The sequence below is a fragment of the Brachionichthys hirsutus genome, chromosome 19 (genome assembly GCF_040956055.1).
Source record: "Brachionichthys hirsutus isolate HB-005 chromosome 19, CSIRO-AGI_Bhir_v1, whole genome shotgun sequence".
NCBI lineage: Eukaryota > Metazoa > Chordata > Actinopteri > Lophiiformes > Brachionichthyidae > Brachionichthys > Brachionichthys hirsutus.
The window spans coordinates 6946469-6964051 of record NC_090915.1 but is presented as its reverse complement, the minus strand read 5'-3'; the positions used below and the strand labels follow the sequence as shown (position 1 = coordinate 6964051).

Below are 17583 nucleotides of genomic sequence, written 5' to 3'. Positions count from 1 at the left end.
ACTTTGGGTCGCGACAGGATGCGGCAGGTCGCGATCTTGTCTCTGCAGCTCTTCTTGTTCGCTCAATCAGTGCCGGTGCGCAACGGGAGGGCGGCGGACAGGTACGGGATGGCAGCGGACAGGTACGGGATGGCAGCGGACAGGTACGGGAGGGCGGCGGACAGGTACGGGAAGCTCCAGGTGAGTCTGCACAAAAGCCGGCGCTGCTATTTCTACCGAGAAATTGAAGCCGCAAAAAAAAAAGGCGCAACTGTAAGAAAATTAAAAAAACAAATGGAAATCCTCTGGCTATAGTGAGATTATTTTAATTTAAGATTTCATGAAAGAAAAAATGAATGAGACTAACATTATTACAAACACTTTTTATCCACATTAAACGGGCTTGTCAACTTTATTTCTCTGTTCTAATTCTTGAGATTTTACAAACGTGAAACTCCTCAGATCAAGAGTTTCTCCTCCAGGTGCGCAGCTACACCTGCCACCGGAATGGCTCTCAGGCAGGACACAACGGATCGGCGACATTTCATTCAGCTCTTATCCGCCACATCAGCCTGGCTGGTTTCTGCCCCGTCTCACAAAGTAAAGGATGCTGTGGAGAAAATGGAGCTTCTCTGTCATGCAGTTTCAAGAAAAGCTGTTAAATAAGATTGAAACCTAAACCTCCCCAGAGGAAGGGAAGCAGCTGGAAATGGGTAGAAGGGCAGGACCAGGCAGGCTTCAGTGCTCGGGGGGGGGGGGGGGGCTTGAACCAATAACCTTCTTACTGTCGCTGGTGACAGCTTTTATCTGTTTGTTACTAGGATTACAGGAAAACTGCTGGATGGATTTTGATAAATACAAATCTGAAGATGGGTCTTGGTCTAACTTTGATCTGCTTAAAGTTTGAGAGCGATCCATTTACTTATAATGGAGGCTTATTAACAAAATCAGAATGATCTAGAATGAGCTCAGGAAAAAATCTTAAATTTTAACATTATGGATTTAAAAACCAGATCAAATGCTATGCTAAAGACACTAATTTTCTCAAGGCTTTAGAATGACATGCTTCAGGCATTCAGCTTGTGTTGTTGTTGTTGTTGTTATTCTTGTGTTACACTTGAATGAAGCGAGCTTTGTTACAAACCTCTTGTGACTCATTGCCCGCTCTGGCAGCTTTCCTTTAAACTTATCAACAGTCAGATTAAACATGCAGAGACATGTTGTCTACAGCTGGGGGGGAGGATTTTTGAATGCTGCTTTTTTTTTTTTTTTTTTGCTGACTTGAGGGAAAATGAGAAATAGCATTGAGAGAGAGGCCAGCACAACAGGGCAACAATCAATCTATCAAACAGTTCAGCGGGATCCAGATAAATGGAAGGTTTGGGTGCGTCTGAAGGAAGAAACCATCACATTGGCAGCATGGTGACGCAGTGGGTAGTGCTATTGCATCCGCAGCAAGAAGGTCACAAGTTGTATGCGTGGGTTCTCTCCGGGTTCCCCGGCTTCTCCGGCTTCTTCTCACCACTACAAACTAATTCTAGGTCGTTATTGTAAATGAGAATTAGTTCTCACTTAACTTACCTGATTAAAGAAAGGTTGAAGAAAAGATCGACATTTTATAACGTATTTCTTTTACCTTTAACATTGTAAAGGTGTTTGGAGAATTTACACGTAAACCTATTGAGGGGGGTTTTCAGGAAATGTACCAGTTTAGGTTAATAATTGGAATTTGGATGAAAGTTTAATTTTATCAGGCAGGACTGACGGGACTTAAAGTTACTTGATAACAGCAAATAAAAATGTGAAATCGTGTAATGATGTACAAACTATATTTGCATTACTAAAGCATGTTGACGCAGCTGAGGCAGAAATGTCCAAAGATGAAGGCGTTATCCTCTTCATCCGCCAAACATTCAATCTGGGACTTTTGCAGGCAAATATTTACTCCAGAGATTCCTTCCACCGTGCGCGTCATTTATCTCGTGTTACAACAACTTTTATTTACCATTGAAAAAGCGCCTCCTGTCATGCTGCCATGTTGTGGTTTAAGACCTCGGGTCCTCTGATTCTCCTCCCTTTTTGTTACTGCTAGCTGTCAACCTAGCCACTCCCAGTCATAGCTCAGCATCCTTTAAATCCCTCGGAACGCCGCCCCTGCGTTTAACCCTGCAGACGGCCTGATGTCATGACTCACCTGGGAATTTCCAGACATCTGGCTCATGATCTGCAGCTTTGGGGGGGTTTGTATAACACATGTGTGGCAGTGTGTGGCGCATGTTTTTATAGCCATGTGCATGCTAATACGTGCATGTGCCACATTTCCATATTCAGGACTCCCCAAAGGAAAACTAATGCTACTCAAATAGCAATTCTGCTCTTCGTAGACGGACTCGGTGACCTCTAGCGGCTTTTGTGGATTCGAATCTTCCCCTCGCTTCTTCATCAGAACATCAAAAATGAGGACGCTCCTCCTCCCACAGCCCGTTCCAAACGTCACGTCCACGCCGGTGGGGGTTCGTCCTATCTGATAAGCCATAATCCCTTCTGTGGCTTTCACCTTGATGATGTGAGACGTAGTAGCACGCGGATCCAGCGGCCCAGTGGCGTTCTGATCCAATAATTCCCACCCTCCTGCCAGATTTAATCCACAGTGGAATCCGTTCACGTCAGTCCAGCTTGTTGCCCACTCTCACTCAGCAAATCTCAACCTCAACGCCACTGGCAATTATAGGCTAATGGGGCGGCTGACCGGGCGAGCCGCCAGTCTGATCAGCGAGACGGTTTACTTTACTTGAGGAAGCAGCGTGACTCACGGCGCTCCACGATTTTCAGGTTGCCTGAAGTTTCAACTGAATTTTAAACTCGCAAATCGAACCAAACAAGTACTACTTTAAGTTTTGTGTTTTCTGAGTTCTGTGACTGGTCTAGATGGATAATTGTCTATCACAGCAGTTGATGTGCGACATTTAAGTGCTAAGTCATCACTGAAGCCTTAAGTAACGGCAAGATAAAGCTTCCAACTGGAGTCCAGACACTGGTGGTGGTGGTGGCGCCTGATGACTCCGTAGAGACTCTATGATGCTGGTGAAATGACGGCGTTAGTGCGCCTGTGAAGAATGCGTGCGTGTCGGGTTGGTTCAGGGACACACTATATTGAAATAGTCATTTATATTTCAGAAGACGGCAGAAGGAGGATAATAATGTGTGTGATTGCGCTATATGATAAATGAGTCCAGCTAATGAGAAGCAATATGAAGCCTCAGGCGACGGCAGCTGAAAATGAAGACTGGGCATGTGGCTATGATTCAGATATCGTGACACTTTGCCAGACAAACTACTATCTGATGTAAATCCAAAGTATTTATAAAACTGCAATATATGACATTTGCATCTTCAGAGCTTTGTGCTCTTGTAAAATGTAAAGAACATTTATTTAAGGATGGTGTCATCAGCATAAAAATGGACATTGCAAGTTTCTCATTATTCTCATATGGTGGCTAATAAAGCTTCTGCGTGTCGCCCTTACTTTGCAGGGATGGCTTCCCAGCAGCAGCCGTGACGATGTGAAACGGTGGCAAAGGCACGAGCAGCACATTCTAATCAATGACTACCGTTTAAAGCCTCTATCGGAATCCCAAAATGAGACAGCAGTCTGGAAGCGTCCTTGGTGCGGCGTCCCAGACGACGCTACTCTGACACACGTCGGCGTGTCAAAGCCTAACCCGAAGAAGAGAGGAGCTCTCAGCAGGCGGCCGCGCAGCAAGAGATTCGCCGTGTTCGGAGGCCGCTGGGAGAAGACGGACCTCACTTACAAGTAAGAAGCGTGTAAGTCTGTGTCAGTAGACTGTCCAGCTAGTTAAGAACTTATTCTCTGTCTTTAAATCGTGGATGTGTAGCACTCCTCATCGCCAAAGTTACAATGAAAGACTGTCTGGTATTAGAAATTAAATCCAAATACGTGTGTACAATTTGTTGTCAGCGACAGGTTTCATAAAGTTGGGTCATAATTACCGCCGCCAAGGACGCTCTGTTGTTAGCAGGATTACGGAAAAACTGCTGGATGGATCGTGGTATTTATTTTTATTTTTTTATGAAAATGGGTCTTGGTCGAACTTCAATCCCATTACATTTTGAAAGCGATCCGGATACCCGCCTGGATACAAAAACAAAAACATTTACTAATAATGGAGGCTTTTTCAAAAGTATTGATCCATATGCCTCTACTACTTAGTTTGGTTGTCAATTGTGTGTGTGTGTGTGTGTGTGTGTGTGTGTGTGTGTGTCCAATAGGATTATGCGATTCCCCTGGCAGATGAGTGAGGGTAAAGTGAGGCGAGTCCTCCAGGAGGCATTGGCTGTGTGGAGTGCGGTGACTCCTCTGAGGTTCAGCGAGGTCACCTCAGAGAAAGCCGACATCGTGCTTGACTTCAACAGGTGAGGACATGAACATATGTGCAGGGGCACGGGGGGGGGGGGGGCTGCTTCTTTCCCATTGGTTTGCCTTTCTGATATTTTCTGGCGTGTTAGAAGTCTTTTAAATTATCCATCCATTTCCTTGTAGCCGTCACGACAATCAATCGTCTCGTCTACAGCCGCTTTATCCGCCTTCCAGGTTAAGGGTGAGAGGCGGGGGGTACACCCCGGGTGCGTCGCCAGTAGACCCGTGTGTATAAAGATACGAAGAACAAGTTAGAACCTTTTGATGATGATCCAGATCGCCATGTGGACGGTTGACTTCAATAACGCAGACAATATGTTCCCGAAAAATGAAAAGGACAACGAGAAGGTTGTTTTCCTTCGACTCGGCGTGCGTAGCGAGGGAAAACGCTCGTAGTTTCAGGAACAACTTTATTAATAGGCTGACACATTTCATCTCGTTTAGATTGTCGGGGTCATTAATCAACCGGGCTGTTTGAGCCAGACGCATGTCAGCGCACACGTAAGTTCATATTATGCAAGATCAGACGTGCAGACCCAGAAGATTTGAATCGCCGCCAGCCCGGTTTCTCCTTCCCTTCCCTCCCGTCACTCTCTGGGATCTGATGGACAAATAATAAAGACTATTATCATCGGATTACGGTTTTGCTTTGTGAGTTGAGAGGCCCTGCAACAGGTATAAACGTGCTTTTTATTAAAAAAATAAAAAAAAACACGATCATGTACGCCACCACAAAATATACCATGAACAGCAGAAACCTCCCATGAAGCAAATACCATCGGTACATGAGAAGAGTACCGCTCCTCTGAGACGGAACCTGAACGCCGTCCACGTCCACTGATCGCAGTCCTCACGCGGAAAATCACGTATTCAAACAAAACCAGAGACAGACTGAGAAAACCGGAGCAGCTCTAGGAATGCCTTAAATCGTCAGGCCTTGGCAGAAGCATGTTAATCATTCAAATCTGGTTTCCAATGCTTAAAACCAACACTAAACGGCGGGGGTGCTCGCTCAGGTACTGGCATGGGGACAGCCTCCCCTTCGATGGTCCTGGAGGAATCCTCGCCCACGCCTTCTTCCCCAGGACCCACAGACAGGGAGAGGTCCACTTTGACTACGATGAGCAATGGACCGTGGGCAACGATGTGGGTGAGTTAACGCGAAGTAGAACAGCGGCCGCGTTGAATTCACATTAAAACCTGGTTCTGTGGTTTTCATTTGGGTCCGCTGAAGGCTACGCGTGCCTCGTCGACTTTGGAGTTTCCCGTTCGTCACCTTCTCCTCTTCTCTCTAGGGACGGACCTCCTACAAGTGGCCGCTCATGAGTTTGGCCACGTTCTGGGCCTGCAGCACTCGTTTGAGCCGGATGCTGTGATGAGTCCTTTCTACAGTGACTCGTACCCTCTGCAGCTGAGTGAGGATGACAAGAGGGGCATCCAGTACCTGTATGGCCCCCCGCCGCGGGATCCGCCCGAGATGACGGAGACCAACGAGATAGACGTCGGAATGGCGACGAGACCGTAATACCGGGAACGCTCCCTCAAATCAAATTGGAGCGATGCATATTTGTCCACACGCGATAATATCAGCGCTATATGCTGCATGTAATCCCCAGCCGGATGCCTGCAGGACGAGCTTTGACGCCGTGTCCATGATCCGGGGAGAGCTGTTCTTCTTTAAGTCCCGATATGTTTGGCGTATCCGTGACCGGCATCTGCAACCCGGCTACCCGGCGCTGACGTCGCGTCACTGGAGAGGCATCCCCGACAGCATCGATGCTGCGTATGAAGACAAGTCTGGCAACATCTGGTTCTTCCAAGGTTGGTCGTGATGCAGGAACACAGATGGGAACTGTTTAAATCGCTCTTGACGAATCATCAGATCGTGCAAGCGGACACGTCTTGTAGTCTTGAAAGAGAGACAAAAGATGAAAAGCTCGCACCCAATGGCATCTGGAGACGTTTCTGATATTGTGCACTAAAACACGATCTGGTTTATATGATCTGGTTCCCATTGTGCCTAAGAGAATTCAATCTTATGAAACTGCAGGCACTGATCTATAAATAGCTAAACATATTTCAGAATGTCAGCTCATTCTGAGTTTCCAGCTGAACGCATGAATCGGTGGTTGTAATCATGGCTGCTTATTTCTTTCCTGTTGAGGACAGAGGACAAGACTGTGGACAAGACGGGAGGTGGACGCTTGTCTCATTTCTCTATTTTGGTTATTACCTCCAAGGAGGTTCTGTTTTTTTTACAGCCTTTGTTTGTTCACAGGATTACAGAAAAACTGCTGGATGGATCTTGATTATTACAAATCTGGTCTAATTTAGATCCTGTTAAATTTTGAGAGCGATTTATGGATTCAAAAATCAGTCAATCAATGCTGATTCACTTTAACTTTCCATGTTTGGTGTATAAAGACACAATTTAGAACCTTTTGATGATGATCCAGATCAACATGTGTAAATCCAGTTAGGAGGGGAACGAGCTGCTTGGAGGAGGTCTGCGCCCTCTGAGTGATTTTCTCGTTGCTTATACTACTGTAATAGTCCATGACTTGTCACGTAAACGAAGGTTCCGAATGGAGCTAAATCTTTTTCCACGACAGGTAGCAGCTACTGGGTGTTTGACGCTGAGAGGAAGATTACTGGACCGGATTCGGTGCAGCAGCTGGGACTTTCTGTAACAGACATCCAGGCTGCGTTGAAGTGGGAAGAAGACCATACTGAGAAAGTCTACCTGCTCAAGTCTGCTTCTTACTGGCTGTTCAGTCCTCAGAAGAACCGGGTCGAGGACGTCCATCCTCGCAGCATGTACGAATGGGACGGAGTGCCCGGCGATGTCGACGCAGCCTTTCAAGACAAATACGGTAAGGACTCCGATGAAATGTAACCCTGGAATGGAACGGGCCTGGCTGGAGAGGGGCCAGCCTACCTCCAGAGATGACAAGAATAACGTTTTTATTTCATTTCAAATCAGGACTGCGTTGCGTTTAGAAAAATGTCCACCCCTGGTCATCGTTAAAGGTTTCAGTCCCCAATCGAGCCATTCTGGTATAAACACATGTCCAAAATCTAATTTGTGGTGAAATGGTTGTCAAGATCAAGATATTAGTTTATAATAAAATACAGCTCATAGCATCAATGAACTGTGATTCTATCCAGACCTTTATGAGAATGTGAACCTCTACCCTACTGGGATCGGTGGAGCGCCAGATGTTCCGTGTTGGGATCGGTGTGGAGCCAGATGTTCTGTGTGATTCGGAGAATGACCGTTGCCTTCTCTTCCCTCTGACAGGCTATGCCCACTTTCTGAGGGGACCCTACTATTGGAAGTTCGACCCCGTGGAGCTGAAGCTGTTAGCAGGCTACCCGCGCAGCATCGGCGGGGATTTCTTCGGCTGCGCTCCCTCCCTGTCTGAATAACGCCATGCTCTTCTCACTCGAGTGCGGGTGCATATCCTTCGTAGCACCCTTACACGCAGGCCGCTCAGGAAGAATCACCGGACGTCCGAGGCGCCGTTTCAGGCCCTGTAGATGCAGGAACTCAGTACCTCATAAATTACATGCGTTCTTTTCATTACTCCGTGTTTGGCTTTTCCGTGGATCCATTCGATGGGTTTCTTCTCGCTTCGTTTCTGAATGATATTACACCAACATCATAAAGCTGAGAATCATATCACACGGTTTAACACACCTGTAAATCACCTGTCTGTCCTAATCAGTGAAATGAGACAAAGACTCTCCGTATGTTTGTAGGAATATTTTGTTCCCCTTTTCCAATCAGTGCTGGACATTGATTACCACTCATGACTTGTGAAACACACCGTTGTGTTTGCAGACAGCCGTCCAGCGGAGCTTTCATCAAGTCCCTTTTTCTTCCATTTTAGTCTGTGTACCTTAATATTCAGAAGTCATGTGAATAAATCTGTAATCTTTTTTCAGTAAATGGTTTCCTATTTCCGTCAGTAATAGTTTATTCTTCCTGCCGTCACGCAGCAAAACGTAGATTTTGCACGTCATTCAGGATAATTTCTGCGTCGAGTTATTATTAATGTCTGATACTGGAGAGAAAGCAAACATGTTCAACAATTTATAACAATTTTCTTTATTGTTTATTTTTCATATAAAAACGAGTTCACTATGAAGTAATTTTACAAAAGAGAACAAAAAGGTAACAGGACAGAAATATTATTCTGTTGAAGATCATCAAGTCAAAGACGCCACCGGCTCTCAGCATCTTCTCCCTCGACTCGCTAACAACAGTCGGTAAAAAAAAAAAAAAAAAACAGGCTGCTGACACTGATGCAGTGTTCGTCACGGTAACGGCGGGCACAACAAGTCCCTCATGCTCAGGACACAACACGATGTACATACGGCGTGTGAGAGCATGCACCGAACCCAGGTCTTCCTCCCTGATCACAACAGGCTAGGGGCTAAACCCAAACCCCAATTAAAGCAATTGGCTGCAAACACGCGACAGCTGGGAGCCACGCCCACAGTTCGCCGCCAAGTTACTAAGGATTGTGGGTAGATTTTACACGACAACTGTTGTTTTCAAGCATCCGTTTAATTCTAGTGATACAACAAAGAGATTGTGTTTGGATGCACTTTTGCAGGAATTTATACGAAGACAATGGGTGTTGACAATCTGGAGGGACATCGAGACACGTGTCCAAGTGTAACCAAAGACAGTAGAAGGTAGCAGCCTCCTAGCTTACAATGAACGTTTTTAGCTTAATTAAGCTTAATTGAAACCATAATTTAGATTCAAGGCTTCAATAAATGTGTCCATGAGCCAATGTGTGGTCAAATTTCTTATTTTGCTCGGACACATGTCCTGATGTCCCCTCCGGGTTGTCCCATCCATTGCGTTTTTACGGCTGTGTGACGACAGCATTCGAGTTCCCCACCCTGGTAAAAATAAATAAATAAAACCGCGTGAATGTCAACTCTTCACCTTCTGAAGATATTTAGTTCACAATGTGATTTGAAGAAGGCGAGCAGCAAGCCTCTCGTTTAACGTTTTACTCCGTTTACACGCCACTTCATGCTAATTTAAATACATCCAAAACGCGTTCCAGCAAGACGCACCCGTCCGATCAGAAATTCTATTCACTCCTTCCATCATTTAACTCCACTTGGCAGCCCGGTGGACTGTGGTCTGTCCTCTGAAGGGATCCGCCGTACACATTACGAAAGGACACTTGACTTTTACAATGAGCAGACAGAGGTTTGAATCAGACACTCTGATGGACATCGCGTCCTGGACCAGATCTCTCTTCCGGTAGCCGGACTCGGTATAAACTGGATCTGGATCTGGATCTAACCCAGACCTTTGACATAGCTTCTGTCATTGCAGCGAACGGGGCAGGATTTAACAGCGTCGAAACACTGACCACTATGCTAATGCTAATGTTTTCACCAGGCATGCGATGTGAAACCATGGTGATGGACGTCCAACAGCAGAGTGGAGCATGGCGGCCTGTGTGCAGAGGAATGACGCGTGTTGTGTTCACTGACCACGCGTTACCCATGGCAACGGGAACGTCCATGTGCGTAATCAATGCTTTCGGGATGTGTGTGTGTTAGTCTGCATTTGGAGGATCATCTGGAACTTGAAACAGAACATCTTCCAGCCGCCCTCCCTACCAGGATGGCGCCGTGTTCGCCAGCCGTCTCATACGCCTACGAAACACACGAAGAAGAAACATGTCAGCAGACGTTACGACGATCTGGAAGAAGAGACGCATGCCCTGAGGTAACTTCCTGTACGTTCTGTGTTTTCTCCGTGCAGCTTAGGTTCATTGATCCGTCCTAATTGTCTGTCGGTGCGAGTGTCCGTCTGTCTGTCTCTAACCCACACGTATAAATATAATAAACCGTCTTACCTCGTGTTCCTGTCTTGGTCTCGGATTTTCTTCTCCATTTCTGCGTCTGTCAGAGTCTCCAGCAGGGGGCACCACTGGTCTGCATCGCCTGTATTGCGGATGGCAATCTCCACAGTGGGGAGTGGGTTTTCACTGGGGGGGGGGGGGGGGGGTAAATTACAAACACCATCATCAACAGATATTTGTGGATGAGACTACAAACTCATAAAAAGGAAATGAAGTGTTATCAGTTAAACGCCGATAACAATATTGACTGACGGGTTTGGACTACCAACCCCCCCCCCCCTCCCCCAGCCCTGTTAAGGTGTGGGTGGCGCTACCTGAAGGCGTAGGTCCGCTGGTGCCAGCTGAGCTGACCCCGGATGCTGTAGGCGATGGTCGTGACGAACTCGCCTCCCAAGCCCAGCTCAGAGCAGAGCTTCAGCGCGAACGACTCCGGGGAGTTGTCCCTCTCAGACATGTCCCACTCAAACTGGTCCACCAGGGAGATGTTCCCCACGTGAATGTTGAGCTGAGGAAGACGGACGGAACACAGGGAGCGGTCAGAAGACGCGTCATTAAGTGGACAACGCGACCCGCCTCTCTCCCGAGGAACGCTCTAAACCCCAGGACCCACCTTGATGATGACCCTCTGGTCGGCCTGCTCTTCCAGCACGCCGTCAGTGGGGTAGGACTCAATCTGCTGACGGATGGCGGAGGCGATGGCCGGGACGAACGCCAGAGGATTCAGATCCAGGTCGTCACACAGAATCTCCGCAAACATCTCTGGAGTCATCAGCTTCTCTGAGGAGGAGCAGACGAGAGGGATCAGAGACTGCAGCTAACGGAGCCGGAACCGAGCTCAGCATGTAGCTTATATTTACCATTCATGTTCCAGGTGAAGGCGTCTCGCAGCTTCTGTCCATCTATCTCCATGTCCAGGCGAATGGGAACCAGCGCCTCGACCTGGGCTGCATTCTCATGGATCACCGCCGGGTCGTGGTCGTCAAAGCTGAACGGAAAAACAAACAAACAAACGGCGTCAAGAACAGAACCTGCTCGGCTGGAGGCAACTAAACGTCCAGGATCACACGGTGAACCGGTCCAGAGCCCTCTGGATGAATCCTGAGACACGAAAACGCACCACAGGGGGAAGGTCCTCTTCTTGTCGCGGCCCATCCGGTTGCGGTTGATGGTGGTGGAGCAAGGCACGGCGTCGAGATGGTGGGAGCTGTTGGGCAGCGTGGGAACCCACTGACTGCTCCTCTTTGCTTTCTGCTCCCTTTTACAGGAGACAAACCACAAAACATTTTCTACCCCATTATGGCTCAAGGTTCGGGTTACGTTTCCCCACGTTCACCAGTAATCAATAAATACCTGAGGTAGGCCGGGGGCTCGGTGCTGATGGACACCGCCTTGTACTTCTCATCGTTCCCCTCGAATATCTCCTCACATTCTGACGCCTTTAGCAAAGTAACGCTAGTGGCTACAAGCGGGCGAGAACACAGACACCTGTCAGCCTAGCATGCGTTGTGTACAGTCAATACGGGCTCGTACACGGTTAAACAAAAAGACTCACCGTGTGACGACGCTACGATTTTCTTCCTCTCCTCCACAGAGGCGAGCCTCCTCCACAAAGATGGATATCTTTTATACAGCGATCCTCTGAACATACGCAGATAGTTTCCGACCTGGAGAGCAGAAGGCAGAACCATTGGGAACATTTCAGGTGTATCTGTTGGAGAGGAAAGGCAGAGGAACCCGGGGCCACAGAGGAGCCCGGGGTCACAGAGGAACCCAGGCTACAGAGGAACCCGGGGTCACAGAGGAACCCAGGCTACAGAGGAACCCAGGCTACAGAGGAGCCCGGGGCCACGGAGGAACCCGGGGTCACAGAGGAACCCGGGGTCACAGAGGAGGCCCGGGGTCACAGAGGAACCCGGGGCCACAGAGGAGCCCGGGGTCACAGAGGAACCCGGGGCCACAGAGGAGCCCGGGGTCACAGAGGAACCCAGGCTACAGAGGAGCCCGGGGCCACGGAGGAACCCGGGGTCACAGAGGAACCCGGGGTCACAGAGGAGGCCCGGGGTCACAGAGGAACCCGGGGTCACAGAGGAACCCGGGGTCACGGAGGAGCCCGGGGTCACAGAGGAACAAGTGAAGGTCTGGAAAGGCTGGTGATGGAAGGTAAAGCAGGAACACACTGGCGGCTTGCTAAACCCAAATAATCTATTATTTAGATTGCATTTAGATCATGTTACATTTAATCGGTTTGACTTTATCCTACTGCATCAGCATTAAGCGTTTTCTTTGTTTATGTAGTAATCAATCGGCTTCGTTAGCATGCTAACAGCAACTAGCCACAGGAAGTGTTAGCTGAGGCCAACATTAGGAAGCTAAGCGTTCGAACATCAACAACAGATGTCCCCTTACCTCCGAGCCAACCATGTAAAAGTCCCCATCTGGCTCCAACTGGAATTTGACGGGCTTCTGGCCGAACGTTTTGCTTAAAGCCAGCTGCATCTTTACACAGTCGCTAGTATTCATGCGGCCCTTTCTTCTTCACACGCGTTCAATGCACATGATAAAGATGGGAAAACAGACAATTCTATAAAATAATGTGCGAAGTAAGCGTTTCCCGTTAATATATTTACTTGATTGTGCACATACAGATAAGAAGCCAGAGGTAAAATAGAAACAACTATTGCAGGGAAACTAAATGTAGGACATTTGTTTAATGTACGCAACGGAGTTCGGACACTTTTCCGATAACCGAAAACGCCGCATTGACACTGCCACAGCTCATTATCGCCACCTATTGGTCAAAGCAAGAGAATACATGTAAAGTTGATCTCGTTTGTCCACACCAGTTTAGATTCATCACATTTTCTTCCGTTCTATATTAATATATAATGTGATTCATTATCTCCGACAAGGTTATATTTTTGACGGAGTTTGTTACATTTTTTTTTAGAAATCCTCAAACAAGATTGACATGTATAATCTGTTGACACTCTGCTGGGCCGGGTCGCATGATGACAAAGTCCACATGGGTGAAAAATACATCTAAACAATTGTTAAAATTAATTGTAAAGATGGCAGCCATGGAGAATGAAACTACGTTGCCTACCCCCATCCCTGATGTAAGGCTGGATCAAATGAAATCAATAATAATAAAAGAACACACATCTTTTACGCCGTACTTCACGATGTCCCTCTGCGTGAAGTGAAGAGTGGACTCGACCGCAAAGACACCAAAACAACCATTTGCCTCACACATTTAATTTTTACAAAGTGAAAAGAAAACAAATGCTCTCGCATTCTGAATAAATTCATTTTACTGCCGTCATTATTTCCTCTTTCTTCTGACAGTTGTGGTATTTGAATTTTTTTCTGAGATGAACACAAACGTCACTCGAACCCAAAAGGCTGACTGTCCAGAGTCCATCTGAAGCTTGTGTTCCCCTCATGCAGTCTCAGAGCAGCGATCTGGCATCGAGCAGAGTTTCTGACGGTGATTTAAGCCCATATACAAAGACAACAGACGGTTCTCTCCAAAAAGGTGCTGCCTGGTCGGCTTCATTCTCCCAGAAACCAAACAAAGATGTCGAAAACAAACAGCAAGTTTGTCCCATTCTCCCTGCAGAGGGCGTCTCTTTACGAGGACGGGATGTGGAGGGGTACGTTTAACCGCCGAGGCGCTGTCCCTCCCCCCAGGCAAAGCCTCCAGGGCGTTCCTCGGGGAGGGGGTTATAGTTGGCGTCTTCCTCTGGAGTGTCAAACAGCATCTTTCTGCAAGCAGCACAAAGGAGGGATACATTTCTCAGAGGAAGAGGCATCTCCCACAGAAGACATGTACATGTAAAACTTTATTTATACAGCAACAGCGTACAATTTCACTTTAACCACTGAGGAGATATGCAAATTTCCACGTGTAGACTCACATGACAGATGGAGTCTTCAGCCACCTTCCTCCGCCCGGCTGGTTGGGGAAAACATCCTCCAGGAAGTAGTACACATGACCAACAGCAATACCTGAAGAAAGGGGGGGGGGGGGGCATTCATATGGAGCACACCACTTTTTAATATTGTGTAATATAGATTTACATAAATGACGGCTAAACCTAAAAGATCCACGATGATGGAGTTGCCGAGGAGAAGTGAGAATCCCATCAGCACCCACGGCAGGAAGGGCGCCTGGAAATTCAGCAGGCCAAAGAAATTCATGCGAACATTTGGATTCCGCCGACTCCACACGTACACCAGCATGATGGTGAAGGCCTGGCCCAGGAACACCAGACTCACGAGAGTGCCAAATAGCTAGGACCCGGTTAAGAACGCACAAAACGCAAAAGGGCCAGGATGGTTCCTGCGAGGAGGGAGCGGCAACTTGCACATCAATGGCACAAACTGCAGCGGCCCACTCCCATTCTAAAACGGGCCTCATTGAATGTTTTTTTTTGGTGGCCAACTCATAGAAAGGATACAGTCATCAAAAGTCCACCGAAGAGGAACATGAAGACGAAGTCAGCTGTGCGTCCCCTGAAAGAGCCCTCCTCCAGCATCCGGCAGTACCTGTACCTGGAAGCGACCGGTTGAGGTACCTACACGGTTTACGGCACGTATCTGCGGCTAACGGTAGAAGTGAGTTCACGAAGCCGCATGTGAAACTGAGAGCTGCAGACGCATGCCGGAGAAAATCAGTGAGAAGGATACAGAAAAATCATATTGAACAGGAAATTGAAGCCAACTGGTCCAAAAAACAGGAAGTTGGTTATGAGTCGCCATACCTAGAAAAAAAAAAAAAAAAGAGAGAAATAAATTGTGAGGAGTCTGTCTATCGTCGTGGAATTAGAAACTCGTCTGCTTCAACAGCCGCGTGAGCCGGTTGCCCAGCGACGTCACTCAACTGTGGTGCAATTCAGTTCTACAACACACTCAAGGGAAAAACTTTATGCGAGGGCATTACCGAGACGAGACTCTATACATCAAAGAAAAATCACGATGAAACAGAACAAAATGACAAGCATCTTTTTTTTTTATTATTAAGTTTGCAACAAAAATATACTCTGCTATTTTGTTTTTGAATCAGCAGAATGAAACAAATCTCAAATCTAAGAAAATTTGTCGTTTCACTTCTACAAATTATACAATCATACTTATTAAAACTAAAACTTCCTGAAAAATAACGATAAATGTCATTTTACAAAATACATTTTTAAATAAAAAGTCAGGAATAACGCTTAAGTTAAATGAAGCGAGTGAAAAAATAACCTTCACATTTATTTCAGCGAGGTATTGTTAAAATACTTTTAAAATACGTGGCAGACATACGCAAAGCTGAAACGACTCACCTGGTAATTCCTCAGGATCAAATCCGGGTTGAAGTATAGCTGAAATGGTGTGATGATCTCTAGTTGCTGTGAGACGGAACAAAACAGAGGTAAAAACAGATCAAGAAGATTTCAGCCATTCACATTTAGGCGATTATCTAAAAGAATGACAGAAGAGATATGAAGAGGGCACATGGTAAAGTGTTGGATTTGAACCCACAACCTCGGAACACAGACACCGTTCATCGCGTGATATTTAAGTTTCCGTTTGTTTTCAATCAATCAATATTTTGATCGTAGCAGCCATATTACCTTCTTTAGTATCCACTTATAAATCTTTACATGTCTAACGATGGATCGATTTGATCTGTGTTCGGTTGATCTGGTCTGCGTTTGATTGCTCCATCTTTTTTTCCTCTGTTCGACCTCTCAGACTGAGAAATAAAGTCATCTGATTGTTTGTTGTACTTCTTGTTAAATGTATCATCTGTGGAAAAGCCTTAACGTAAATGATTAATGAGAAAAAAATAGAATTAAAAGGCATCGAAGTCGATAAAATGTTAAAATAAGGATAGGGCTTGTCGAGCGTGAGAATAAAACATTACCCCCGATAACGATGTATGCAAATACGAATAACTTGTTCATTGTTTGCATGAATTTGTTTCTAACAACACCGACGCAAAGCTGTTTTTTTTTGTTTTTGTTTTTTTTACGGTGATTGAACAGCTACACGATACACAAAGTGACGTAGCTAGGGCTAGTCCGACGTAGCTAATGCTACATAAACAACTTCGCTTGAGCTCAGAAACGACTTTGAGCGTTTCCAGTCGCAAAGCAGAGCTCGGGAAACGCACAATAACTCTCCCGGTTCTCTGTGACGTGGATTAGACAGCTACCACCGTGAATAAAACCCTGGTGGAGACACGTACACCTCTGCTATAGCATCGAGCTAACGGCGTTACAGCAGCTATGCTAAACGCTAGCAGGCCGCGTCGAAGCCGGCACAGTGGTTATTTGAGTACGTCTTACCACTGCTGCGGTTGTGAGCACACACGCGGTCGTATACGCCCTGGTAACAGCAGGAATCTGTAAGTACTCCTGTTGTAGTGTCTGGTAAGCCATTTTGGACACTGGACGCTTCCGGCACCTTGTTGACACGTCATTCTACACGGTGTAAAGTGTTGCGTTCACGTCCGTGGGAGAATTAGCATCACCCCATACCTTTAATGAAAACAAAACAATCACATTTCAATATCTTTTACACAAAAGTAAATATACTGCAAATGTTGGCGTTAATTAAGATGAGTTAAATCTTTAAATAGTGACACCGCTTTCTAATGTCCATCCGTTAAAAGGTTTGTATGGTTTCATAAATGCAAAACTACCAGAAAAGCATCTCCTGCAGTAATCCATTATTATGAAAACCTCCACTTGCATACAATTTGAACGAGTATACTGCAGTTACACTTACATGATCTCACTGCGTATTACAGGCACGTACTTGTCCTATACATAAATAAAATACACGCACACACTGGTTTATTTTATTATCTCCGCCAAGGAGGATAGGTTTTTGACGGTGTTTGTGTGTTTGTTAGCAGGAATATAGAATCTAAAATGAATGGGATCTAAGTTTAACCTGGATGCTGTGGTACCGGAAACTAGAGGGTAGCTGCTTGTGGCTTGTGTGATGGGGGGGGGTCGGGGGGTCATGAGTAATTCCATTGCCCTTCATTCCACGCCATCATGCGTGTGTAGAAGTCCTCCATGGAGTTAGTAGTTTTTATGCTAATGAAACCTGTCCAAATAAGACAAAGTGTGTACATGAAAGTAACCAGAGTAAAACACTTTACGTGGGATTCACATAAATCAGCCTCAGTGTTTCTTTTTAAACAGGTACTATCTGATACATGCTTGTACACCACGGCAATATCATTCACATTTTCTGAGTAACATTTCT

General features: G+C 46.4%; 3 protein-coding genes across 3 annotated transcripts; 1 reads left to right on the top strand and 2 right to left on the bottom strand.

The window, feature by feature from the left end:
- Nucleotides 1–88: 88 nt before the first annotated feature.
- On the top strand, nucleotides 89–8285 carry LOC137908585 (stromelysin-3-like). The gene is made up of 8 exons (XM_068752994.1): nucleotides 89–180; nucleotides 3513–3793; nucleotides 4270–4413; nucleotides 5434–5567; nucleotides 5713–5927; nucleotides 6034–6238; nucleotides 7030–7290; nucleotides 7719–8285. The coding sequence occupies exons 1-8, from the start codon at nucleotides 109–111 to the stop codon at nucleotides 7844–7846; spliced, it is 1440 nt and encodes a 479-aa protein (XP_068609095.1). The 5' UTR covers nucleotides 89–108; the 3' UTR covers nucleotides 7847–8285.
- Nucleotides 8286–10068: 1783 nt separating this feature from the next.
- LOC137908436 (SWI/SNF-related matrix-associated actin-dependent regulator of chromatin subfamily B member 1-like) lies at nucleotides 10069–12813 on the bottom strand. Its single transcript, XM_068752841.1, has 9 exons — nucleotides 12724–12813; nucleotides 11870–11981; nucleotides 11668–11776; nucleotides 11435–11572; nucleotides 11175–11302; nucleotides 10928–11094; nucleotides 10632–10822; nucleotides 10312–10443; nucleotides 10069–10108 (listed from the first exon to the last, which is right to left on the bottom strand). The coding sequence occupies exons 1-9, from the start codon at nucleotides 12811–12813 to the stop codon at nucleotides 10069–10071; spliced, it is 1107 nt and encodes a 368-aa protein (XP_068608942.1).
- Nucleotides 12814–13610: 797 nt separating this feature from the next.
- derl2 (derlin 2) lies at nucleotides 13611–16786 on the bottom strand. Its single transcript, XM_068752787.1, has 7 exons — nucleotides 16653–16786; nucleotides 15645–15710; nucleotides 15007–15080; nucleotides 14778–14871; nucleotides 14415–14610; nucleotides 14235–14325; nucleotides 13611–14082 (listed from the first exon to the last, which is right to left on the bottom strand). The coding sequence occupies exons 1-7, from the start codon at nucleotides 16743–16745 to the stop codon at nucleotides 13977–13979; spliced, it is 720 nt and encodes a 239-aa protein (XP_068608888.1). The 5' UTR covers nucleotides 16746–16786; the 3' UTR covers nucleotides 13611–13976.
- Between the last annotated feature and the right edge of the window lie 797 nt (nucleotides 16787–17583).